At 51.3% G+C, this 25,725-nt stretch overlaps 2 protein-coding genes and 5 non-coding genes across 8 annotated transcripts; 6 read left to right on the top strand and 1 right to left on the bottom strand.

Annotated features, from left to right (window-relative positions):
- The first annotated feature begins 261 nt into the window (after positions 1-261).
- DHX37 (DEAH-box helicase 37) lies at positions 262-16,397 on the top strand. The gene is made up of 27 exons (XM_014253697.2): positions 262-439; positions 1,289-1,458; positions 2,345-2,457; positions 3,028-3,352; positions 3,993-4,141; positions 4,401-4,493; positions 4,610-4,706; positions 5,743-5,856; positions 6,224-6,325; positions 6,803-6,917; positions 7,064-7,159; positions 7,492-7,568; positions 8,083-8,221; positions 8,443-8,519; positions 9,083-9,315; positions 9,801-9,912; positions 10,519-10,625; positions 11,008-11,196; positions 11,560-11,684; positions 11,930-12,046; positions 12,158-12,330; positions 12,712-12,826; positions 13,218-13,355; positions 13,601-13,695; positions 14,153-14,226; positions 15,452-15,549; positions 16,034-16,397. Exons 1-27 carry the CDS (start codon positions 337-339, stop codon positions 16,114-16,116), a joined length of 3,429 nt encoding a protein of 1,142 aa, XP_014109172.2. The 5' UTR covers positions 262-336; the 3' UTR covers positions 16,117-16,397.
- A 1,090-nt stretch (positions 16,398-17,487) lies between these two features.
- On the bottom strand, positions 17,488-17,559 carry TRNAA-UGC (transfer RNA alanine (anticodon UGC)). The gene has a single exon. It is a non-coding gene; the product is annotated as a tRNA-Ala (tRNA).
- A 239-nt stretch (positions 17,560-17,798) lies between these two features.
- Positions 17,799-17,870, top strand: TRNAD-GUC (transfer RNA aspartic acid (anticodon GUC)). The gene has a single exon. It is a non-coding gene; the product is annotated as a tRNA-Asp (tRNA).
- A 308-nt stretch (positions 17,871-18,178) lies between these two features.
- TRNAF-GAA (transfer RNA phenylalanine (anticodon GAA)) lies at positions 18,179-18,251 on the top strand. The gene has a single exon. It is a non-coding gene; the product is annotated as a tRNA-Phe (tRNA).
- A 236-nt stretch (positions 18,252-18,487) lies between these two features.
- Positions 18,488-18,559, top strand: TRNAD-GUC (transfer RNA aspartic acid (anticodon GUC)). Its single transcript has one exon. It is a non-coding gene; the product is annotated as a tRNA-Asp (tRNA).
- A 255-nt stretch (positions 18,560-18,814) lies between these two features.
- TRNAA-UGC (transfer RNA alanine (anticodon UGC)) lies at positions 18,815-18,886 on the top strand. Its single transcript has one exon. It is a non-coding gene; the product is annotated as a tRNA-Ala (tRNA).
- Positions 18,887-21,189: 2,303 nt separating this feature from the next.
- Positions 21,190-22,533, top strand: LOC102106241 (polyubiquitin-B). 2 transcript variants are annotated; one of them, XM_014253763.2, is made up of 2 exons: positions 21,190-21,345; positions 21,763-22,533. In XM_014253763.2, exon 2 carries the CDS (start codon positions 21,769-21,771, stop codon positions 22,456-22,458), a length of 690 nt encoding a protein of 229 aa, XP_014109238.1. In that variant the 5' UTR covers positions 21,190-21,345; positions 21,763-21,768; the 3' UTR covers positions 22,459-22,533. The 2 variants fall into 2 exon arrangements, with proteins under 2 accessions (XP_014109238.1, XP_005524279.1); XM_005524222.3 differs by having other exon boundaries at positions 21,195-21,379.
- The last annotated feature ends 3,192 nt before the right edge of the window (positions 22,534-25,725 follow it).

The raw sequence follows: 25,725 nt of genomic DNA on the forward strand, positions 1-25,725 counted from the left end.
GTATGGCTTGGGGGGGTCCCGATCCCGCGGGGCCGCCCCGCGCATCCGCCCGCCCATTTCCCCGCCCCCTTTCCCGCCCTTCCCCCCATTTCCCGCTCATTTCCCCGCCCCCTTTCCCGCCCTTCCCCCTTTTCCCGCCCATTTCCCCGCCCCCTTTCCCGCCCTTCCCCCCTTTTCCCGCCCATTTCCCCGCCCCCTTTCCCGCCCATTTCTCCGCCCACTTCCCGCCCCTCTTCTCGCGAGACCGCGCTTTCCCGGAAGTGGCGGGGGCCGCACGTGGTGCCGGGCCCGGTGGTGCCGTGTCCCCGTTCCCGTTCTCCCGTTCCCGTCCCCGCCATGGGCCGAGCGCGCCGCCGCCACAACTGGAAGGCGCGGCTGCCGCAGGGCTCCGCGCCGCCGCCCGCCGCAGGGCCGCTGGAGCTGCCGCTGGAGCTGGGAGGTGCGGCGGGACCGGCGCGGCTCTTCCCGCGGGCTCTGTTCATTACTGAGAACTCGGGCTAAAAGGGACCGCAGAGCCGCTAGGATCGGCTATCTTAGATTATGCCAGATTTCTGGCACGTCCTTGCTATATATACTGATTACGTTTCTCTCGCAAGCGCTGTTGTTGTTTTTAAAGCTCCCCAGGCAGGCGGTGGTTCCGTCCCTGGCTGTGGCGCTCGGTGCCATGCGGGGCAGGCTGGTGTTGGGTCACAGGTTGGGCTCGATGGTCTCGGAGGTCTTCTCCAGCCTCATTCTGTGCTCTCGCTTTTTGCTCTGTTACAGCATTTATTGCCTCCCGGGAGTTCTGGACTCGTGGACTCCGAATCACGACACTCAGTGGTTCCATTACCTATTAAAGCAACAGCTGAACACATTTCTTATGTTAAACATTCGCTTTCTCGAATGTTACTTTTAAAAAATGGCGTTTGTTATTCCATTCCTACTATTCAGAATTTAGTAATGCAGTTTTTTGATATTAAAAAGTCACTGCAGCAGGAGGCTGGGGAGACACCCCAGAGCACACCGTGTCCTGACCCTGGGGAATTGAGTAAAAAGGCAAAAATTGCATAATGTTGTTACATAAATCACTGAAAATCACCCTCAGGCCTATAGAAAGCTCAGGGTTCATTGAATCCCCCGTTTCGAGGTCTTTTGCTCTTGCTGATGTTGCAGGATTTTTTTTGGCTGGGCATGAGGGTTGTGTTTGTTTGAAACAGCTAAATCTGGCTTAGTGCTTGCTAAACCTGCTAAGCAGTGTGCTGAAAATAATCCACCTGGCAGCAGTGAATAATGAAAGCCTTGCCTTCAGATGGAGCAGCGCTGAAGGGAATTGATCAGAGCAATGCCCTGGTCCTGCCAGCGAAAAAAGCCAAGAAGAAAAAAGTGTCGTGTGTTGTGCAACAGCAGAAGAAACCCCTGAGCAAGAAACAGAAGAAAATCCTGCAGAAAGTTTTGGAGCAGAAGGAAAAGAAAAAACAGGTATGTTGCTGTTTGTGGCAACAGCAGTTTGGGCTCTTGTTCTAAAATGATGGTTTGACATTGGTGTGTGGGGAGGGTGGGTGATGATGAGGGGCTGGTGAGGGATGTGACCTGTCCCTTTGTGATGTCTCAGGGGTGTGCAGGTGCTGTTCCAGCCCCCCTTTGCTGGGCAGTGCGGCAAAAACGCATCACCCACGGGCTCCTGAGAGCAGCTCCAGTGGGGAAGGCATTCCCTGCCCTCTCAGTGCTGCAGGAACTCTTCGTTTCTGGCTCCAAGTTCCTGTTCTGACCAAGTGTTGTGCAGTACACCACTGGCAGTCAGTGATGTGGTTGCATTTTAAAAGCTCTGTGGGTCAGGGTGAGCAGCAAACCTAACACTGTCAGTGCTCCTGAAACGCTTCTTGTGCATCTTCAGTGTGGAAATAAGAGCTTTTCTGTCTTTGTAAAACTTTCCCAGGCAAAGTTCCCGGTCCTGTTAGTGTCTGAATAATGTTTTTCACAAGGGAGCTCTGGTTTTGGAGGCAGTTTAGGACTGGCTGCCTGACCTCCTGCCAGTGCCATATCCCACGTGAGGGATTAGAGGGGAGGCTCCCGTTGCTCCAGGCCTCATTCCAGTGCTTTAGTTCAAATCTATTTTCTTTGCTGCTGTTCTTAGGGTGCAGCTGAGCTGCTCATTGCACTGATGTCAAGTCCCCATTTCTATTTTTGCTCTGGTACAGGGTTGAAACCTTCACCAGGGAGGGCTGACCCTGGAGCAGCAGGAAGGTTTTACGACTGCACAGCAGCATTTGCCAGAGCACACCTTTTAATGCTCAGGTGCAAATCTGGAAAAGAAATTATTTCCTGGTCAAAACAAGCGGTGATTTTGGTTGTTTTCCCCAAACAGCGAGCTGAGCTGCTGTGCAAGCTGAATGAGGTCCAGGCTTCTGAGGCAGAAATGAAACTCCTGTACACCACTTCCAAACTGGGGATTGGGGAGCGCATGTATCAACCTAAAAGGTAAAGTGGTTTTTGGGTAGAACCCTTACATTTCATCACTGTATTTGAACAGCAACATATTCTGAGCTTTCCCTTGATTTTTCTTCTTCTTGGTGCAAACAGGTTCCTCAGGATGGATGGAGTTAAATAATTTGCTATTTATATCTCATGATGTTATAGTTATTTTCTTGTATGAGAGGATGAAAGATCTTGGTCTTTCATAGAGGGTGAGGTGGGTGACACAAACTGCAGGCTTTTAGAAATGATGCTAAACTACAGAATTGGTGGATAAACATTTACTTGTTTTCTTGTACTGGAAGACATCTACTGATGTTGACCGTAGTTGCTAGATTTATCAAGAGATGGATTTATCAGGAGCTGCATTTATAGATTCAACTACAGAGATGCCTTCAGGAGAAATTAATGAACTCCAGGACAGAAAGTTAGGTACAAATCCCTCAATCAGATCAGCCAAGATTTCACAACTGGCAGAGTTGTGAAAACCTCCAGGAGTGGAGATCCTGGTTTTTAGGGAGGTTGTGTCTGGTTTGGGGTGCCAAAACACAGTTGACATGCGGATGTTGTTTCCAGGGTGACACAGGAGCCAAGGACCGATGTCCCTGAAAAGATCAGGAGCATCAGCGGTGCAAACAAGAGAAGGCACAGCTCAGCTTCAGAATCAGAGCCTGAGGAAGAGCCCAGCAGCTCTGAGGAGGAGGAAGAGCAGAAACTAGACAGTGAGAAGTCCTCAGGCAATGCTGTGAATGCTGCTGAAAAGGCAGAGGGAGGAGTGGGGAAGGCAGGGGCTGAGCAGCCTCCAGCTGGTCCCAGCAGCCCGGCTCCCCAGGCAGCCCCCAGCAAGGCACCGTGCAAGCCTGCAGTGTTTGTCCCTGTGGACAGGACACCTGAGATCCAGGTGAGGCTCTGAACAGCACCCTGCTTGCCAAAGGGGCTGGAGAGGATGGTGTGTTCCAGCAGCTGGGTGCACTCAGGGTCCTTGTTCTGGTGCAGGTCTGAGCTTTAATCCTGTCTGGTCCAGCAGCAGGAAAACTCTGTTTGTTTTAGGGTATAAGCATTTATCTTTAGTTTTACGTACAGAATCTATTAACAGTCCTTTATTGTCCTTTGCTGGAAAATCTTCTGAAGTCCCTTTCAGCTCTCAATTATTCTGTATCTTATGTAGGATGGGTTTGCCCCATTTATTGTGGGTAGGGCACCGTGTAGAAACAGGAAAAGCTCTGCATGAGTCTTAGCAGATGAGACAGTTGTGAAATGAGTTTTCCCTTGAAGTGCTACATTAAGAAACTCAAGGGACTCTGAAGTTTCACCAGTTCAAGTGCAGGGCTTGCCCTCTGCTTTCTGGGAAGCTGCTCTGGTGACTCTGGTGCTCAGACATGCTCGTGTGGTATTAACTGGTTTAGAGCTTTCCCAGTCCCAGGCCTGCAGAGCTTTTTGGGGGTTTTATGGTCTGGGGAAGATAACAGCTTCCAATCCTGAGGAAAACAAAAAAGGAGTGAGAAACAACACAGCTAAAAGGTGTGTTTTACAATGTTTAGGAAGCAAGGCTAAAGCTCCCAATCCTTGCTGAAGAGCAAGTGGTCATGGAAGCCATTAACGAGAATCCCATTGTGATCATATGTGGAGAGACTGGGAGCGGCAAAACCACCCAAGTGCCTCAGTTCCTGTATGAAGCTGGATATGCCAGGTAGGAACTGGATTTTATATGCAGCAAATGGAATTGCAGAGACAACATTTTGGGAAAAGCTTTGCTGTAATCCATGCATCTACAGACAGAAGGGAATCCCAAAGCTTCCTGTCTGTGTTTTTATTCCAGCTGTGACTGGGAGTGAGGCTGTGTGGCTGATGCCACTTACTCTAAGCCATTAGTGAGAAATCCTGTTGTCATTTTTTGGGCTGTGTTTAATTGAATTTAGGTTTAATCCTTTTCTCTTCCCCCCCGTTAGTTCCGACGGCGCCATCGGGATCACGGAGCCTCGGCGCGTGGCTGCGGTGTCCATGTCCCAGAGAGTCGCCAAGGAGATGAACCTGTCACACAGGTGAGCTTCAAAAAGCCACCAGACCTTGCTGGGAGGTGGCACTGAGGTGTGAGTGACACGGATTTTCTGCTTCTCCCCACGCTTCTTGCTGTGGCTGCCCTGGTGTTTCCCCACAGAGTGGTTTCCTATCAAATCCGATACGAAGGGAACGTTACAGATGAAACACAGATCAAGTTCATGACGGATGGTGTGCTGCTCAAAGAGATTCAGAAGGTAAATTGCTATCCTCAGTGTTGTAAAAAGGGAAATCTTTTTATTTCTGGATTTATTTCTGGGAGGAGAGGCCAGTGTGGATTTGCTGCCAGTCTTTGAAATCAGAATCCCTTTCAGCACCAGAGATTAATTTCATCTCTACCCTTGAGATTCCTACCCAGGTCCCTAAACTAACCTAAAATAACCTAAAGATGATCTTGCTGGGTAAAATGAGAGCAAGAGACTTGGGAACCAGGCTGCTTTGTGTAGGGTGAGTGCATTAAAGTGTGTGAGAAATCCAGCTGTGGATGATTTGTGTATTTTATATTGTGGATGTGCTTGTGTAGCTGTGTCCTGACTCAGATATCCCTGGCTGAGGCCTCCTGTATTGTGTTTCTACTGCTACTTGTTGCTGTGGGATTTTGGTTTCTTTTCAGGGCTGTGTTTTCTCTGGGATACTCCCTCATGGGGAGTCTCCCTTATCTCAGTTCTGTTTCAGGAAAGATTCTCCAAAGCCTCGTTTGCTTCTTGTTTCTTGTGTTTATTAATATATAATCAAAAGACTTGGCAGTCCTCCCTGGACTTTCTGCACAAGTTCAGCCCCCCTAGCCTGGCTCAAGTTGGCTTTAATAGCACAAAATGGCCCTGAAATATGCAATTCTTTTATCCTTATACTTATTTTTACCCAATTAACTTTAGACACGTAAATTATTTTTCTTAGTGACCCAGTGACCTGTGTGCTGCACTGTGGCATTCTCTATCCGATCACAATTACTACCCAAAAACCTCTAGAAGAAGAGGAAGAAGAAGGAAAAGAGACAGCACCCTAAATCCTCCATCTTGTCTTCTGTTTACTAAACTAGTTTATACTCTTTTTTCACCCAATGACTTAAGAAAACTCTCTAATCTACACACACTTTTAGCTTTTCTATTTAACTTTAACAATTGTTTTCATGCTGTTACATGAAATTCAGTGTTTTCTTGGACATCAGAGGCAAGGGCACACTCTGTGCCTCAGACTCCAGCATCCTGTGGTGAAATCCATCTCTCTCCTCAGGACTTTCTGCTTTCAAAGTACAAAGTCATCATCATTGATGAGGCCCACGAGAGGAGCATGTACACGGATATCTTGATTGGCCTCTTGTCTCGCATCGTGCCCCTCCGTCAGAAGGTGAGAGGGGCAGGGCTCCTGCTCTGGATGTGCCAGGGAGGGGATGTCACACATCTCTGAGGGGGGACTGGCTCCCTGTGATGTGGAATTCCGTGGAAATCTGACAGAAAAAGCGCTCAGTGTGAATGTATTTGTGTTTCTGTACGACTGAAGAAGCACAGAGCCTACACCAAGGGGGAAACAGCACGTGTCATACCTAGAGATGACTTTTCAGGCAAAATCCAGTTCGTTTGAGACTTGCAGTGCCACAGGACACGTGTGGATAATGGAATTCTGCAGCCTGGGAGAAAGCAAGGTGTTGATTGCTGCCCTGGCAGCAGCAGGGCTCAGGAGGAGCCCTTGGGGTGACAGATTTGTGTCCCTGCAGAAGGGGCTGCCCCTGAAGCTCATCATCATGTCGGCGACCCTGCGAGTGGAGGATTTCACTGACAACACCAGGCTGTTCTCTGTTAAACCTCCTGTCATCCAGGTACTGTTCCCCTCCCCTGGGAGCTGAAATGAAGGGCAGCCTTTATTTAAACAGCTACAAAACAGGGGCTCTCTAATCTTTCCAGTTGGTGCTGAAATCTTTCAGATACCGATTTAAAAACAGTCATTTTGTTTAGGCTATTGTTTCTTGTGGGACTTGGTGTTTTTCTTTCCACTTTTATCAGAAAACCGCCCTGGCAGGATCTGATTATCTTGAAAAACTCCTACATTATGGTTCAGGAGAACTAGAAAGCCTCACTCTGAGTTGGTGATGTGAGAAGGAGAAAAGCTTTGGCTTCTAGCATGGTTTTGTGGTGTTCAGAGCAGACAACACCAGTAATTTCTGTGGGCTTGCTCTTTTGTGGGGTACCAAACCCAAGAGGTGAACAGAAATACAGGGTGAGCTTTCCTAGCTGTCCCATGAACGCTGTAATGGTTTTATAATCAATAAATACCTTTATTGGTATTTCCTCTCCAGGTAGATGCAAGGCAATTCCCTGTAACTGTTCATTTTAACAAGAAAACCCCCCTGGATGACTACAGTGGGGAGTGCTTCAGGAAGGTGTGTAAAATCCATCGGATGCTGCCTGCAGGTGAGAGAACTTCACTGCTGAGAGCCTCTGAATTCCTCATACTGAGCAAATCTAAAGTTTTAGTGTTGGTTTTTTGCTGTTTTGTTTTGTTTTGGTGGTTTTTTTGGGTTTTTTTATCTTATTTTTTTTTTTTTTACCTCCTGCAGGTGGGATTTTGGTGTTTTTAACAGGCCAGGCAGAAGTTCACTCTCTCTGTAGAAGATTAAGGAAAGCATTCCCATACCAGAAAAACAGCACTGCAGGTAATGCTGCAGAAACTGTTAAACTTGAAATTCATCCCGCTGAGAAGTGAGCTTTGCATCTAAAAACGTGAATTTTCATTTTAAAACCACAAAACACAAGGTTTGGGGAAAGGGCTCGTTGTGGATCATTGTCATGACTGATGATAGATTTTGGGCTGGTTTGAGTTTGGGAAAAGATCCCTTCCAGTTCCCCTCTGCCTTCAGTGTGATCCTTTTATTTCTTCCACACTGCATGCCCAGAAAGGTTGGGAGTGGGACCAGACTCCTCCCAGTACCTTTTCCAAGAGGAAATCATGCTCAGCTAACAGCTTTTCCACTGGCTGTTCTTGTAGGAGGAGAGGATGACAAAGAAGACTCGGTGGAAGAAATCAGGAAATTTAAGAAATCGAGGAAGAGGAGGAAAGTTCTGGTAATGTGTGATGGGTGGAATTGCTCCAAGAGGCAGGAGGGAGCAGGTGCCTCCCTGCAAACAGCACTCTTGTGCAGTTGTGCCTCTCACCAGCTCTTCCAGACTTGCCTGGAGCCCACACAGATCCCCTAAGAGTCCCAGCAGTGCTGCCCACAGTGCTGCAGAGCGCTGAAACTCGGGATGTTATGGGCAGGAGATTGGATTAGATTGAGTACTGACCACTAAAACTCTAATGGAAGGAAGCTCCAGACTTGCTGGCACCAGGGCTGCTCCTCCTCTCACCACTTGTTGTGCAGAATTTGGACTGGGTTATCTCTTACCAAGGAGGGTGTTTGGATTGTGCCGGTGCACTTTGTTGGCAGGAGATGTTACACATACACTGATGTTTTACACACCCCTCTGTCACCTTCAGGTCAACAGATCTTTGCAGTCAGTGCTCAGCTTTGCTTCCAAAGCAATGCAAAGTACTGTTTGTGCCCCCCTCTTAATGTCTTATTTCCATCTTTCCTTTCAGACACTCCCCAAAATTGATCTGAACAATTACTCTGTGGTACCAGTGGATGAAGGAGATGAAGACAGAGACATTGGCAGTGATGATGATGCTGCAGGCTCTGATCTTGACCTGGATTTAGGAGATGGAGACTCAGAAGAAGGTTTGGCACATAGGAAAGAAAGAATCCCTGTCTCATGTCACCTGTGGGATGAGTGACATGAGTTGGCTGTGCTGAGCTGCTGTGGCACCTGAGCAGCCCCGTGCCATGGGCAAGCTGCTAAGCTTTTCCAGCTGCAGTACCAATCACTTTGCTGGTTTTAATGATGTGGTTTTTGTGCAGGTGTTGCTGGGGTTGAGCAGTGTTGGTTTGTTTCCCCACAGATGAGAAATGTGATTCGTCCCTGCCCCTGTATGTGCTCCCACTCTATTCCTTGCTGGCACCAGAGAAACAGGCAAAGGTAAAGGATTTATTTAATGAGCAGAAGGTCTGACAGATCTGTGTGAGCTAAAATTCCCACCTTGGACTATCTGCCAGCTCGAATTGCCCAGTGGGCAGGTTGGGATGGGAATGGGGCAGGCTGGCTTGGGCTGTGGTGTCCCTAAAGTGCCACTTGAGCAGGGTGGGAGAGATGATCCCTGCAGGATCTCTGAATCCATCCTGGCCCTGGGCACATCGAGATGCTGCTGCCAACAGGCAGCTTGCAGAGATTCCTGTGTTCCCTCCTGTCTCTGGAGGCAGCAGCAGTGCAGGAACACCGCTCAGTGCTGCAGTGTGCTCCACCTGGAGCCCCTGTGCTCATTTCTGAGGCTTAACCGAGCTGGACAAAGAGCTTCAGAGCTGGAGACATGGGGTTGGGTCTCTCTGGCTTCCCCTTGCAGTGCTGTATGTGCTGCCATCCCTTTGCAGCCCACCCAAGATGACCCCCTGTCCCTCCCCTGTCCCTCCCCTGTCCCTCCCCTGTCCCTCCCCTGTCCCTCCCCGCTGCTGGCACTGCCTCTCACGCCCTCCTGTCCCTTGCAGGTGTTCAGGGCTCCTCCTCCTGGCACCAGGCTCTGCGTGGTGGCCACCAACGTGGCTGAGACATCCCTCACCATCCCAGGCATCAAGTACGTGGTGGACTGCGGGAAGGTGAAGAAGCGTTTCTACGACAGGATCACGGGGGTCTCGTCCTTCAGGGTCACCTGGATCTCGCAGGCCTCGGCAAACCAGCGGGCTGGCAGGGCCGGCCGCACCGAGCCCGGCCACTGCTACAGGTCAGCCCTGCTGGGGATGAGCAGACACAGCCCCAGGGCTCTCTGGGGGAATTTGGCATCATCCCACATCCCACTGCCCCTTCCACTGCTGTCGGGATGTTTTGGGGTTGTGTCAGTGGGAGAGGTGAAGCCAAACGTGAGCTGTCACCGGTGGTGTTGGTTTGAGTTTGGCTTCTCTCTCTGAAAACTCTTTATTTTCATGGCTGGATTGGATTTCACCATGGCCAGATGAGATTTCACCATGGCCAGATGAGATTTCACCATGGCCAGATGAGATTTCACCATGGCCAGATGGATTGAAGCCTGAGCTGAGTTAACTTCTTGTGAAAAAGGCGAATGCCCCAACCTGTAAATGATGATATTATGTAAAAACTATCCACAGCTGCCTTTTTCTGGGTTTTTTGATCCCTTGCTAATTTTTTTCCTGAGTATCTTTTGTGTTAAGATTTCTTTTAAGAATCTGAATAACACTTCTGGCCCACTAGGTTATACTCTTCAGCAGTCTTCATGGACTTTGAGAAATTTTCTGCTCCAGAAATAATGAAGCGACCTGTAGAAGACTTGATTCTGCAAATGAAGGCATTAAACATAGAAAAGGTGAGATGGAAAGGGTTTTGTACTGCAGCACCCATTAAAGTGGTTGCCCTTAGGAGCCAGAAACAAACAGAAATGTATTTTATTGGCATTTCTTGCAGTTGTGCCTTGTGGTAGAAATGAAGATCCCGTGAGTCCATTTTGGTTCTGCACATTGCAGAAGCTGCTCTGAGTTCCACTAGGCCTTAACAGACTTGTTTGTTCAAGTAGAAAATGCTTTCTTATATTCTTAGAGGTTGAAAAAACCCTCTGTCTGACCCTGTTTTTTAAGCAGGGTTTTAAAACCCCTGTTTTGGAGATACTGGAGCACTTCCAGAAAGCACAACACTTAAATTTAGACCTGGAGGCAGCCTGCCCTAGGCGGTGCCTGCAGTCAGTGGCAGCTGAGGGTGATTCTGGTGTTCCTGTTTCCTCATGTTTTTGTTCCAAGCATTTCCTGCCATTTTGTGTCCTTTCCTTTCTCTCCTGGCAAACATCCTGAATGTTTTTCTTTGGCACACGTGAGCAGAGGGGAGGATCTCCCTCCCTTGCAGAGCTCCTTGCTGCGTCCAGGCTGTTTCCCAGCCTGTGTCAGTGATGCACTGAGGGGCTTTCCTCTTGTTTCCCCAGGTAATCAACTTCCCATTCCCCACACCACCTCCCACGGAAGCACTGGCAGCAGCTGAGGAGTTGCTGATAGCCCTGGGTGCCTTGAAGGAGCCCCCTATGACAGGAAGGTAATTCCTGCGCTTCCCTGCCCTGCTGAGCCCGTGGGCTCTGCTGTCCTGCTGCCTCCTCCTCCACCCCACATCCTGGCATGTCCTTTGGCACAGAAGCTGCCATCAGCTCCGTCTCTGGTTCCCCTCCTCGTTTCTCTGGCCCTGGGTGTGTTTGGGAGGGAAGCACTGTGCTGGGAGCCCCATGCAGGGCTGCTGGGAGCTGTGTTAGGAACAGGAATCTTTCCCCCAGCCTTTGGGACCATCACATAACAAAACCCGAGAAAACTAACCCATTAAATTAGTTTATTAATCAAATTAATTGGGCTGCCAGAACCAGGGACACAAACTTGTTCTGATTCAGAGCCACTTCACTACATGAGCTCTCTTTCCTGTTCCCCAGGCTGAAGCAGCAGCTGGCAGCCAAGCTGAGCTGCCCCATCAGTCCCCTGGGCAGAGTGATGGCCACTTTTCCCGTGGCCCCCCGCTATTCCAAGATGCTGGCATTGAGCAGGCAGCAGGAGTGCCTGCCCTACAGCATCACCATCGTGTCTGCCATGACTGTCAGGGAGCTCTTTGAGGAGTTTGACAGGTGAGTGGCTGCTGCTGGGGGCCGTGTCCCTGTCCCAGCTGTGTGTCCCTGTCCCAGCTGTGTCCCTGTCCCAGCTGTGTCCCTGTCCCAGCTGTGTCCCTGTCCCAGCTGTGTCCCTGTCCCTGTCCCAGCTGTGTCCCTGTCCCTGTCCCAGCTGTGTCCCTGTCCCTGTCCCAGCTGTGTGTCCCTGTCCCAGCTGTGTGTCCCTGTCCCAGCTGTGTCCCTGTCCCAGCTGTGTCCCTGTCCCAGCTGTGTCCCTGTCCCTGTCCCAGCTGTGTCCCTGTCCCAGCTGTGTGTCCCTGTCCCAGCCGTGTCCCTGCCTGTGAGCACAGCACTCACAGCTGCTTTCTGTGCCTCTTGCAGGCCGGCTGTGAGTGAGGAGGAGGCAGCCCAGCTGAAGGGGAAGAGAGCCAGGTTTTTACAGATGCAGAAGGTCTGGGCTGGGCAGGGCCCGATGCAGAAGCTGGGGGACCTGATGGTGCTGTTAGGTACAGACCCTGATTCCCTTCATTCTGCCCTCCTGCTGTCACCCTGAGCCCTCAGCCTGGCACAGCAGAGGCTCCCTGCTGCTGCAGGACTGAGTTCAGCAGTGTTTCCCAGGCTGCTCTCTGGGCAGCCTCCGCTTTCCCAGTGCCGAGAGGAAGCTCTGAAATGCACACATTGCCTGGGACAGTCCTGTCCCAGCCTGGGTTTACTCAGGAGAAGTGATCAGCTGCTGTCTGTCCACTCCCAGGAGCAGTGGGGGCCTGCGAATATGCCGGGTGCACCCGAAAGTTCTGCGAGGAGAACGGGCTCCGCTACAAAGCCATGCTGGAAATCCGGCGCTTGAGAGGGCAGCTGACCACAGCAGGTGAGAGGGGCTGGGAGGAATTGCTGTGTTTGTTCTCTTTGGGGGGGATGGCACATCCACAGAGCTGATTTTTTTCCTGTTGCACCTTCCCTCACCTCGTTTTCCCCGCAGTGAACGCCGTCTGCTCGGATGCTGGGCTCTACGTTGACCCAAAGATGAAGCCCCCAACAGAAGCTCAAGTGACCTACCTGAGGCAGATTGTGCTGGCAGGGCTGGGGGATCACCTTGCCCGAAGGGTTCAGGCAGAGGAGCTGCTGGATGACAAGTGGAAGAATGCCTACAAGGTGAACAGCTGGTCTGGGCTCAGCCTCTCCTTCCCTGGGTGGCAGAAAGATTCTCCTGTGCAAAGCCCAGGGTTTCTGGCTGGGTGCAGCACTGAGGATGCCTGTGCTGGTTTCCTGCAACTTCTCTCTGTGGAATTTAAGTTTGCAGTGCTGCCATTTCCTGGTGTTCACGTAGGAAACGTTATAAAAGAGCTAAGGAGTACCATTAGTTCATCTTGTAAAGTGCTTGGTGTCTCCAGGGAAGGTGGAGCAGAAAATGGGTACCTCTGATGTGATCTGGTGACAAATGTACATCTGAGAGACTGAAATGAGATGCAGTGAAGAAATTGAACTGTCACTAACTGGTCTTAACTCTGCTTCAATCTTTGTGCCTCCTTGCAGACTGCCCTCCTGGAGGACCCAGTGTTCATCCACCCGAGCTCAGTCCTCTTCAAAGAGCTCCCGGAGTTTGTGGTGTATCAGGAGATTGTTGAGACCACAAAGCTGTACATGAAAGGTGAGTGCTGTGGGCCAGGTGAGGAGCTCAGCAATGCCTTGGCAGTGTTTCCCCCCTGTGCTGGCTGAGTGCTCTCCTTACTGAGTGGTTGTGACTCCTGGGGTTTAGATCCTAGATCAGGATCAGGAGATAAATTGGCCTTTTTTTTATTTATCTGACAGAATTGGCTGGAGCAAAGCTCAGCTTCTGAAATGTCTGCTTTGTCCCAGCCCTGCCAACCACAGCTGCCTGCTGCTGAGCCTCTGAACAGATTTTTTTTTTGTGGCATAAGAAGTTTGACTTGAAAAATGGACAAATAAATGTGTGGAGATGAGATCCTGACCGTGGGGCTGCCAGTGAGCTGTGGCCCTTGGCCAGCAAACCTGCATTCAGTCGTGTTTTCCCTCCTCAGGTGTGTCTGCAGTGGAACCCGAGTGGATCCCTGCCCTGCTGCCACCTTACTGCCACTTTGGGAAACCTCTGGAAAATCCTCCTCCCTCCTACTGCCCTGGAACAGGCCGAGTCCGCTGTCACAGACCCAGTGTCTTCTGTGAGTGTCCCCCAGGAGCTGCTCTGAAACTCCTGCAGGGCTGTCCAGAGAGCCCAGCAGCGCTCTGAGCTCCTCCCTGGGGTTTGTAACACTGAAATTTTGGCATTTCCCATTGAAATGGGCGCTTGGTGGAGCCCCTTGGGAAGGCTGGGTGGGGCTGGCAGTGTCCTCCCCACTTCTCTTGGCTCCTGTCCTGTCCCACCTCCTGGAGCCCTGAGGAGACCTGGGCTGCTCTTTGTTTCCAGACCGTGTGGGCTGGCAGCTGCCTGCTGTGGAAGTTGATTACCCCGCAGGAATTGATCGCTACAAACACTTTGCCAGGTTCCTGCTGGAAGGAAAGGTGAGTGTGTTCCAGCTGCATCGTTTCCCTGATGTTTTTAGCCCAATTTTTTGGAGGGGGATGAGCTTTATGGCTTCATTTTTTTGTGTCTTCCCGTCCCTCATCACTTGCTGGTGGATGGAAGAGTTTGTTGTGGTTGATGAGGTGGGGGAAGATATCTTTAAAACACAAAAAAAGCATGAAAAATCAGTATTTCAGTGAAAGACACCCCCAAATTTGAGTCCTGTTTTTGCAAAGTCAAAAAAGCTAATAGCCCATGTCTTTGTCCACCCTGAGTCAGAAGAATTGTCCAACAAGCCAGTCAGGACAAGACTTAGGGACACATGGATAGGAGGAAGATGGGGATGGAGAATTTGATGTGGAAATCTGTAGTAGCACAAGTTCATTGATGGTTCATATATCATTTAACAATTAATTTACCTTATTCATTATATAATTGTTGTAACAAATCTTCCAGGTCATTAAAAAGCTGGGTTCTTACAGCAAGTGCCTGCTGTCCAGTCCCCTCATAATGCTGAAGACGTGGTCCAAGTAAGTTGTTAAAAAAAACCTTCAGGTCGTTGTCTCCACCAAACACTTTTCCCTTCCTTTCTAAATTTAAAAATTTCAATGCTGAGAAGAGTGTTGGAGATTGAGATCTTGGCTGTAGCTGCAGGGAGAGGACAATGAGTTTTCTCACCAAGAAAAGTTGTGTCCCAGGAGAGCTGGTGGTGGTGAGGGCAGCGCAGGACATGCAGCCTGCTGGTCCCTGCTGGTCCCTGCTGGTCCCTGCTGGTCCCTGCTGGTCCCTGCTGGCCACTGCTGGCCACTGCTGGCCACTGCTGGGCTCTGCTGGGCTCTGCTGGTCCCTGCTGGTCCCTGCTGGCCACTGCTGGCCACTGCTGGTCACTTCTGGTCACTTCTGGTCACTTCTGGTCACTTCTGGTCACTTCTGGTCACTTCTGGTCACTTCTGGCCACTGCTGGGCTCTGCTGGGCTCTGCTGGTCACTTCTGGTCACTTCTGGTCACTTCTGGCCACTGCTGGGCTCTGCTGGCCACTGCTGGCCACTACTGCTGGTCACTTCTGGTCACTTCTGGTCACTTCTGGCCACTTCTGGCCACTGCTGGGCTCTGCTGGTCACTTCTGGTCACTTCTGGTCACTTCTGGCCACTGCTGAGCAGTGACAGGTGAGCACTGCTGCCCTCTGTGCTTTGTTTTGGAATTTGGCCGATTACTCTGCCTTTATTTCCTTTCAAAAACACCTTTCCAACGGACAGTGGGGTTTGGGATGACATTTATAGGCCTGTGACCCTCCAAAGGCTGTCAGCTGTCACTCCCTTCCTCTCCCCTGGTTCTCTCATTTACCAAAATGAACTTTCCCAGAGTCTGCTCTGACTTTTCCTGGAGCTGACAGGCACAGGGATTTGGGAGGGCGTTGTGAAGAGTCACAGATGTTATCTGAGGGTTCTACAATGCCCAAGGTTTTCCTGCTTGGGTCAGTTCAGGGCTCAGCACGGCCCCTGGGGACTCCTTTCTGCTTTACTTTGAGGAGACATGAGAGCAACCTGCTGCTGCTTTTAACCACAAGAAATTGTGGTGAGGGGAAGAAACCTCTTGTAGTGAATTTTCTTCAGCCAGTGGCACATTTCTGTGTGCAGAGCTTGTGTGTTTAGCCTTTTCAAAAGATGTAAAGTTCCAAAAGGTAAGCTGGACGCTCCAGCTGTGCTGAGCTGTGCTAATGAACATTGTTTTATTGCACCATTTCCTTGATTCAGACTTCAGCCCAGGACAGAAGCCCTCCTGCAGGCTCTAGTTAAAGAAAATTGTGATAATCGTAACGCTTTGCTGGCTGCATGGAAGAAAAACCCTAAATGTAAGTGTTCTGCTTGCCTAATTATCAGTCACATCAGCGGAGTACCTCGAGCACTATTAAGGTTATAACTTCAAAAAATGGACTGTTTCACTTGTTAAGCTCCAAATATTTCCTGTTTTCTTACCAGAAGCAGTAATGCCCTGTGTTTGGTTCTTGTGAAAAATGACAGAAAACACTTCAGAAAGCAACATTTAGTCATGTTATAAGATTCACTTTTTTTTCTGTAGATACAACCACAGTTAAAATGTATTAGACTGTGGCAGTACTGTCCCTGGAGATACTGAAATTTTTCCTGGTAAAATGAATTTTTTTCAGGATTGGGTACCAGATTATAAGAATTCCTTCACAGAAGCGGCAGCAAAGTGCTGCAGTGATGGCTCACAGAAATTCCTGTGCATGGAAGCAGAGGGATGCTGGTGCAGGCTGAGCCCACAGGAGATGATTTTTCCAGCCAAATTCTGTAACTGCTCCTCTTCCCTTGCAGATCTGCTCGCAGCCTATCGCCAGTGGCTCCCCGAGGCCATGCACCAGGAGCTGGCTCTCAAGTGGCCACCTGTAGCCCTGTGACTCCTGGACTCGTCTCCCAGGTGTTTTGAGAGCTTTCCAAGGGTTTCCTTGGAAATCTGAGACAGATGGACTCACCAGCTGTAGCAATACCTTTTTGTAAATAAACCAGATGTTCTGTTTTCCCAGAAGTCCTGCCAGCTGTTCAGCTGGTAGTTCATAATATTAATGTTTGGATAATTTTATCCATTGTATGTTATGGATTTTCTTTTTTTTTTTTTTTTACCTGAAGTTTCTCTTTGGACTATATTAGTCATATGAACTGTAATAAATATGTAAAGTTCTCGGTGTGGATGGGAGAAATGTTTTCTGTGTGGGATGCTGCAGTGAGCAGAACATCAGAGCTGTGCAGGCACATCCTCAGGGGTGCCAGCTCAGGACAGGGAGCACAAAAATGAGGGAACTCATGGGTTGAGATAGGAATGGTTTTGTTAGTGCTCAGGAACACAGAATCACGGAATGATTATATGAAGGTGCTTTATTAAGAGCTAAACTCTGACCTGGCTTTGTTTTGAGCTGAACATGTTTTATACTCTATCATTATATAACTCACATATTCATTATTAAACTTACACTGTTCTATTGTATGCGTTGATTTTACCCGAGCATGGATTTCTTGTGATCCCCAAACCCTTAACATCGTCTCTCATGTTCTTTAAACAATAATTATATCTACTCACATCTAACAATTGTATCATTTATCATATATTGATTACACAGGTGCAGTTTCACCTGATCTTAGCAAGCACAAGGCCTAACAGATCCCAGGGGCTACTTTTAACACTTTTCCCAGGGCTTGCCAAGCCTAACTTTCTTTGTAACTCCCTGAATTTTCTATGATTTTAAAATCTTTTACTATCAGTTTAATTAGTGAAGGGAAGAAGCTTGAGTTTACCTTCAGCTGATGCCCCCAGTGCTGCTGTGACATTGTGACATTGCTGCAGGAGAAAGCCTGGACAGGGACCCTCCTGTCCCCAATTTCTGAAGGAACCTGGCACAGCCCCACTGCCTGGATGTGTGTCCATAATTCCCACTGCTCCCATGCGCTTCAGGGGCGAGGCCAGGACACAGGTAAGCATTAAAAACATGTAAAGCTGCAGGAACAGCAGCGTTAGGGTTGGAGGCAGAAGGAAAGCAGCCCCTTGCAGTGTGGTTTTACAGTGGAACTGCAGCAGCGCTGGGTTTGGGATGGCCCTGGAGGGTCCTGGCAGGGCTCCTTCCTTTAACAAGAATTGCAGCACGAGTCTGCAATCTTTGCTAAGGGGAGGGGAAGAAAAACAACAGGCAGATATCGAGTGTTTGGGGAAATTTCGGATCCTCTCGAAAACGGGGCAGAAAAAAGCAAAAACCACCTGTTACGGCGGGGGCGAAAAGTGGAGATGCCGGGGATTGAACCCGGGGCCTCATACATGCAAAGCATGCGCTCTACCACTGAGCTACATCCCCTCGTACGTGGTCGGTCTGCGCACGGTGTATACAGCAACAGCAGCAGCCGCGCGCTGGGCCCGGCGGTGACAATGTAGTGATAATGTGGTGACAGTGCGGTGACAGTGCGGTGCCCCCTGCACCCCGCTCCGGGCCCCGGCAGCGGCAGCGCCCGTGGGAGCGCAGCGGGACAGCGGCCGCTCCACCCGGGCCGGGCCGCACCCTCATAGAGCAATGTAAAAACCCCGTTAGTGTGCCCGTCCTCGTTAGTATAGTGGTGAGTATCCCCGCCTGTCACGCGGGAGACCGGGGTTCGATTCCCCGACGGGGAGGTGCTATAAATTTTGTCCCGGGGCGCCATTTTTTGTGGCCGGCCCCGCGCAGGGTTTGCCTGTGACGCTGCCGCGGAGCCCTCGCCGAAGCGGGGGACAGAGGCGGCAGAGCCGCGTTTTGTGCCACGGGCGGGGAGCGGGTCCGCCGTGCAGCCCAGGCTGTGTGCGGAACCCCCCCGGCACTGCCGGGCCCGGCGGGTCCCTGGCGGGAAGGTGTGGATGAATCCCTGGGTTTCCCGGACCGGAGGACGGGCACGGGGGGGCGCAGGGCGGGGTCGTATCCACGGCCAGCGATGGCGTTCTTGCCCGCCGAAATAGCTCAGTTGGGAGAGCGTTAGACTGAAGATCTAAAGGTCCCTGGTTCGATCCCGGGTTTCGGCAGAGAGTTTTTATTTTTATTTTTTTTTTTCTTTTACCATCAAAGCGGTTCCTTTTGCCGCCGAGCGGAGAGGGCGGGAGCTGCTGTCCGTGCTTCGGGCGGCTGAGCCGGTACCAACCCAGGCGCTCCCGCGTGTGGGGCTTTTGTGTCAGGAAGCGCTTCCCGAAGTGCGGTGGCGATGGATCCCGCGGCCGCCGCTCGGGCTTGACTCGGCCCGCGGGGAAACACTCCCCAACCGTCCTCGTTAGTATAGTGGTAAGTATCCCCGCCTGTCACGCGGGAGACCGGGGTTCGATTCCCCGACGGGGAGGTTGCTTGTATTCTTCTTGCTTGTTTTTTTTTTTCTTTACGCATGATTTCTCCGATTTCCGACGGAGCAAAACCATTCAGTTTTCAGTGTGCGCACCAGCGCTTTCCTGTCTTTCCGAGGGCTGCCCCTGCATCGCAGCCGGCTCTGTGCACAGCAGTTCCCGCAGCCCTGGCGGAAGCTCGATGCTGCCTCGCTCCTCAGCGGGGTCGAAGCAGCCCGGACATGGCCGGCGGGCAGAGGCAGCAGCGCGGGCAGGGGGATGTAGCTCAGCGGTAGAGCGCATGCTTTGCATGTATGAGGTCCCGGGTTCAATCCCCGGCATCTCCACGTGGGTGCTGCTCTTTTTCCTGCTTTTTTGCGGATGTTGTGCCCCGTTAAAGTCACCGCGTCCCGGTAAGCAGCAGCAAACTGAGCGTGCAGCCGAAATGAGCCCACAGTAGCACTTCCCAGCGGAGTAAAGTGCTGGGTTTTTTCCGCATTTTGTTCTTCTCAGGCCTGTGTGAACACACACGGCTTTTGTGTCCTACTGGGTGTCTCATCTGTGCTCTAAGGGACACAGGAGGCCTTAAAAGAAATACAAAACACCAAACCCTGAAATGCAGGGGGACAGTGGCCACTCATCCCAGCCTGGCACCAGCAGCCCTGCAGCCACACAGCTCAGGGGCTCTGCTCCACATTCCCAGAGCCGAGGGGAAGGACAGAAGCCAGGACAGCACAGCTGACTGCACTCTCTGGCTCTGCAGTGCCCACTCCCCCTCTGCTGTCCTGCTCAGCCCCTTGGCAGCATGAGCGCCTTGGGAAGAGCTCTCGGGGAAAAACGCCCTGCTTTGATCTGCTTGGGTTGGCTGGGGAAATTCAGTGGGGCTGGGAGGGCTGAGAGGTTTGGTCCAGAGAGAACAAGGCCCACGCAGAGCCCGAGACAGCTTTGTTCTACCCAGCTCGGTGGCAGCTGTTCTGCCTCACTGCCTGGCTACCAACAGCAGCAGGAGCTGACCGCTGACAAATGCAAAGTGACATTTCCTGCCACAGTGGCTGAAAATCTCCTCATGCTATTTATTTACTCATCTTACTTCCAGTTGTTATTTTGAGCCAATGTTTGGCTGCAGCACTGCTAAGTGTGAAGATGCCTTGTTATAAATTACTCCCTGGATCTCCCTGGCAGCTGTACATCTGGAATGTGCCCTGCATGTGAAAGTAAGAGACAGTTTGTAATAACAGACTTTTTGTCATAAAATACCTCCCCATGTGCCTTTCTGATGATTTTCTTACCAGTCTTAAGTGCTCACCTTGTAACTAAAAGAAGCAGCTTAACATTATTATTCACTTCCTGCTGAGGAAAGGCCTAAACCTGGAAAGCTTCTCCAGTTTTTAATGTTTATGCACTCCCAATGCACACAGTGTCAGCCACTGAGCACTGAGAAGTAACCAAAAGACTTCTGTGGCTTTTTTTTTCCCATCTAAATGACCCAAGTGTTTGAGATTATTATCACTACAGCTGTGGTGAGCGTGAATACAGACACAAAGCAGCAGAGGCCAAAGAGCTCCCCAGAGCATTCTCCTCTTGTAATGGCTCCATGTGTCAGGCAGACATAGACACTTTTCCTCAAAACACAAAGCTGTTGCTGAACCTCTGCTCCTTTCCTGCTGGTGAGCAACCCTGGCTGTTATTAGTGTCCTTTCCATTTTCTTGGGCGCTGCCAAATGAAGGATTTTGCAGGCAGATCGAGCCGACTGGCACTGCCTGGATCGTGCAGACAAAGCTCCATTCTGTTCCCAGCTGCTGCCTGGAATTACTGTGCAGTTTGAGTAGGATGGTGCGGGAGCTCTCAGAGTGCAGCAGAGGTCTATGAGAAGGTGCTCTTTGAGAACAGAATAAGAAATAGGCATTATTATTACCATTATTTCTAATTTTAACGTGATTTTAACGAGTTATAAATTCCATTACAGCTCAGATGCATACTCCACTTTATGTGCACACAAACATACACACTCTCATTGATTATCTCTCAGGCACACCACATGCAGGACTTGATCTCTTTATCCATCAGCCTTTCTTTGTCCCTCACGTCCCCTCTCCCTGATCTCCATCCCCCTGCAGCCGCCCTTTCCTGGGGTGGTTTCAGGCTGCTCCAAGCTCGGTGGGTGCCCCAGCATCACCAGGGCAGCCAGACACCTCCTCTGGCCTGTCCCTTGTCCCACAGGAGCGATGGCACCGGGGATCTGGCATAAACCTGTCCCAGCGGGGTTGTGCCCGGGTGGGTGACAGACACCACCCTGCCCCACCACAAGCAGAGGCCTCTCACACAGAAATAACACTCGAGGCGTCCCTAGGGATAAAGAACGAACTCCTTCCCTCAGGAGCCCCCTCACGGTGTGGCCGCGGGCAGAGCCGACCCCTCGCCCTGGCCCAGGGGTGGAAGCCACGGAAGTGTTTTTTCAATCAGGGGCGCAACTGCGGGGTTTAAACCCCTGAGCACAACGAAAGACTCCGACAGAAACTTTTATGGCTCCGACTTGGGGTCACTGACACGGCCCAGCCGCGGCCCCTCTCCGAAAGCTCCAGGCCGGGTTTTCCCGCCGCTCGCGAGCCCGCGCGCGCCAGCCTCAGCGAACCCTCGCGAGGCGCCGATCCTTCCGCGCCGCCCTCTCACCCACGCAGGAGATCGGAGGCGCGCGGCGCGAGGGAAATAGTGCGCAGCGGAGTGATTCGAAGGCGGGGCGGGGCGCCGGGCGCCATATAAGCACCGAGCCGGGGGGGATGCGTGGCGCAGTTGGCGCTAGCTGAGGTTTGTGGTGTCGCTGTGGCCGAGCAGCGCCGCGGTGAGAGCTCGGCGGGGAAAGGGCCTAGACGCGGGCTGGGCGGGAAGGAGGGGTGTGTGCGCTGAGGAGCTGCGGCAGGGGGCGAGGGCGGACGGTGATGGCGGGGGGAGGGCTGGGACGTTGCCTTCCCTCTTTAACGGCAGCACCGCGAGGCGGTGGCGGGGCACGGCGAGGGGCCGCTGGCAAAATGGCGGTGGCGCAGGCGCAGGGGTGCTTCAAGATGGTGGCGGGCGCGCGCCTCGGGCGGGAAGGGGAAGTGGGTGGAGGCCCCGCCCCTCCGTGGGTGTGGTCGGGGGCTCGCTGTGATGTCACGGATGGGGGCGCGGCCCTGGGTACGAGGAGGAGGAACATCACTAAAGCACAGCGGGTTTTCCTTCTTCCAGGGAAAAATGCAGATCTTCGTGAAGACCCTGACGGGCAAGACCATCACCCTTGAGGTCGAGCCCAGTGACACCATCGAGAATGTCAAGGCCAAGATCCAGGATAAGGAAGGCATCCCTCCTGACCAGCAGAGGCTGATCTTTGCTGGCAAGCAGCTGGAAGATGGCCGTACCCTGTCTGACTACAACATCCAGAAAGAATCCACTCTGCACCTTGTCCTGCGCCTGCGGGGTGGAATGCAGATCTTTGTCAAGACCCTGACTGGCAAGACCATCACCCTTGAGGTCGAGCCCAGTGACACCATTGAGAACGTCAAGGCCAAGATCCAGGATAAGGAAGGCATCCCTCCTGACCAGCAGAGGCTGATTTTCGCTGGCAAGCAGCTGGAAGATGGCCGTACCCTGTCTGACTACAACATCCAGAAGGAATCTACCCTGCATCTTGTGCTGCGCCTCAGAGGTGGGATGCAGATCTTTGTCAAGACCCTGACTGGCAAGACTATCACTCTGGAAGTCGAGCCCAGTGACACCATTGAGAACGTCAAGGCCAAGATCCAGGATAAGGAAGGCATCCCTCCTGACCAGCAGAGGCTGATCTTTGCTGGCAAGCAGCTGGAAGATGGCCGTACCCTGTCTGACTACAACATTCAGAAGGAGTCAACTCTGCACCTTGTCCTGCGCCTGCGGGGTGGTAACTGAACCAGCAGGTTGTTGCTTCCAAATAAAAGGTTCTCTGCACTTGTTCATTCCAATAAAGCTGTTGCATCTGTGAAAGTTTGTGTCCCAAGTTACATGAACAGTCATTCATGATATTGCCTGACTCCAGCTCTCTAATAAACAATAATTATGTAGTTTCCACAGACAAAGGAGTTGCAAAACTGCCTTATGCAAGGCTTCCACATGCCTGGTGATTGTAGCTAATCCCTTAGCCATGGTTTTCCTGGGGTTGTGTAAGTGTTCTGATACCTGGCTGGAGCTCAGTGCCCGCCTGCAGATGTTGTGCAGCTGTGGGCATTGTGTAAGCCAGGATATGCAATGGGAAGCTGTAGATATGCCGGAGTCGGAAGGCTTTGAAACAGCTCCTGTTTGCCCAGCAACTGCCCTTATTTTGGCATTAGTGGAGAAACAGCAGAAGGGTGATCCTGCAGCTCTGTCACAGCCTAGGGTAACAGGATGTGACTGCTGGTCCTGCAGCCCTTGAAAAGTGGGGTGGGAATTGTAGATCTCATCAGTTACAGGGTGGACTTGTTTTTTTGTCGAGCTTAATGACATGAGGCATGCAGTAATTTCAGATGTACTTGCTGGAAATCTGAATGTGCTTCATTCCAGCTGTGCCCCAAGTGGAAATGCTGCTGAGCTGAGCTGTCCCAGAGCAGTTCCTGTGTGCTGTAGAAGCCCTGGCAAAAGGGAAGTTCTCATGGAAGTATTTGTTGCAGGAGGGACTGATGAGTTAACCATGGCTGTGCTGGGGGTGTGGAGAGGGAAAAGGGAGAGTAAAACAGGAATGCACTTTCCAGGAAGGGGGACATGGACTCACCTGGAAGGGGATAGGTGGGAGCTGGATAATGGTCTCAGCTGGTGTCTGGCTTCAGGGGGGCCCCAAAGGGATCTAGCACGGCCTGGGTGGGATAGCAGGGTGTGACTCGGGTAACCCTGGTTGCTTTTAGTAGTGTGGCCTCTAAGGAGCAAGTTTGGAGCACTCAGGTCTGTGGAGGAGAAAGCATTTGAATATTAAAGAGCTAAATCCTGTGTGGGTGGGAGCTGGTGCTGTGCCATCCTGGACATCCTGTCCTCCCCCAGAGGAGTGCCCTGGGCTCTGCCCACGCTGCCCTGGCTCCTGAGCTGAACCCCAACAGCTGCCAAGAACAGTTTGCCATTGCATGGGCTTTCTGTCCTCTTGGGACATCAGAAATCACAAAGTGAGCATCTCTTCAGCAGAGCTCCTTAAACACAGGTGCCTGCTCAGCCAGGGGAGGGTGTCACTGCAATGCAGGGAGCACAACTGCATGTGGTTCTGATTCGAAGGCAGCCTGACTGCCATCAGGGGAGAACTGCAGGAGGACACGGGGTGTTGGATGAATGTCAAAAGCCTCCACAAATGACTGCAGAGCTGTGTTTTAAGAAATCCTTTTTGATGTCTCAGTAAAAAACCTTTGCAGTGGCATCTTTAAAAACCACGGTGCTGGGCACATCCGTAATGGGCTGGAGCGGGCTGCGGGAAGCGTGGAGGAGAATCCTGTGCTGTGGTCTCGTGAGCTGGGTCAGCCTCTGCTGACCACAAAGGGAATGGCATCAGGTTGTGTCAGGAGGGTTAGAATGCGTATTAGGAAAAAGTTCTTCCCACAAAGGGTGGGCTGAACAGGCATCCTGGGGCAGTGGTCACAGCACCAAACCTTCCACGGTTCAAGATGAGTTTGGGCAACACTCTCAGGCCCATGGTGGGATTTTGGAGCTGTTCTGTGCAAGTTTTTGACTTGATCCTAGTGGGTCCCTTCCAGCCCAGGACATTCTAGGGTTCTGTGACCTCTGTGGGTCGCTTTGCCGGGTTTGAGGAACCTCAAGGCTCGCAGTGCCAACGCTTCAGAGGCGGCACCCGTGAGCACAGACCACAGCTGGGGTGGGATAGACCACAGAACAGCAGAATTTGATGAGAACAGCAAAGCATGTCGAAAACTTTAAGGTTGTCTTTTGTTCTAACCGTAGCAGAACATGCTGTTCCCAAGATCTTCTCACGGTTGCATTGTTCCACAGCGCCTCAGGGAATCTCCTGGATTTTACTGGGGTTTATTGGGATTTGAAGAAAAATTCCTTTCACAGCATTTTTTTGAAAAAAATGATTTAAAAAGTAAAAGAAAACACAACGCCTACTTTGTGCTGTTCTGAAGGCATTGCTGCTGGGAGAGGGGACCCATCCCACAGCGGAGACCGGCCAGGATTGAACAGAGACATTGGTTAATTGATCTGGTCATTAAACAGAGACAACTATCAGGGTAAGAGGTTTAGAAGGGGGGAAAAAAACCCACAATTAAGTGTAAAGATACAAATTCAAATGCTCCACTGAGGTGGGGGCCCTGACAAGAGGCAAATCCTGTGCTGTGCTGGGCCCTGCCTGGTGGCAGCCTTGAGATTGTGCCTCCTCTCATCTTGTGTGTGGCAGGTGGAAGCACTCCAGCTTCCAGATGTGTTAGCTCAGCTGGGACAATGGGATGTTGCACGTGATTGATTTAAAACAGGCTGTCACAGGCGGGACTCTTTATTTTCTCCTGCTTTCCAGATGCTTCTGGGGGTGAGTCTCAACAAGGCTTTTGCTCAGGGCCATGTTCTATCACAAGATAGACAAAAGACCCAGTTCCTTGGAAAAGCAGATTTGGGTTAAAAGGAAAATCAGAGGCAGGTTAAAGGGTGATGGATGTTCACTCCTCAGGCAAGATATATACATCTGTATGTATGTCCACATGAATACAAACACGTTTATGTAATCTTTGTCTAGCGTGTAATGACAGAAGAAGAAATGCCTTCAAACTGAAAAATAAAATAGATTTAAATTAGATATTGGGAAAAAAAATCTTTACTGTGAGGATGGTGAGGCACAGGAACAGCTTTCCCAGAGAAGCTGTGGCTGTCCCATCCCTGGCAGTGTCCAAGGGCAGGTTGGATGTGGCTTGGAACAACCAGGGATACTGGAAGGTGTCCCTGCCCATGGCAGGGGGTGGGACGAGATGATCTTTAAGACCCCCTCCAACGCAAACCCATTCCATTCTACAACTGCACGACTGAGCGATATTTTACCGATGTCCACATTTTCCCGCTGTCCGTATTTTAGCAGTTTTCCCGTTTTTCCGCGGACACACGTGCTCACATCCACGCCTCGCTCGGGCTCCCTTTCCCGTGGTGCCGCGGGGGGCGGGGCGGGGGGCGGAGCCTCCCGGAGCAAGCCCCGCCCCGTGCTGCCTTGGCCCCGCCCCC

The sequence above is a fragment of the Pseudopodoces humilis genome, chromosome 20 (genome assembly GCF_049639895.1).
Source record: "Pseudopodoces humilis isolate 2021_Gansu_Grassland_sample_001 chromosome 20, ASM4963989v1, whole genome shotgun sequence".
Classification (NCBI taxonomy): domain Eukaryota; kingdom Metazoa; phylum Chordata; class Aves; order Passeriformes; family Paridae; genus Pseudopodoces; species Pseudopodoces humilis.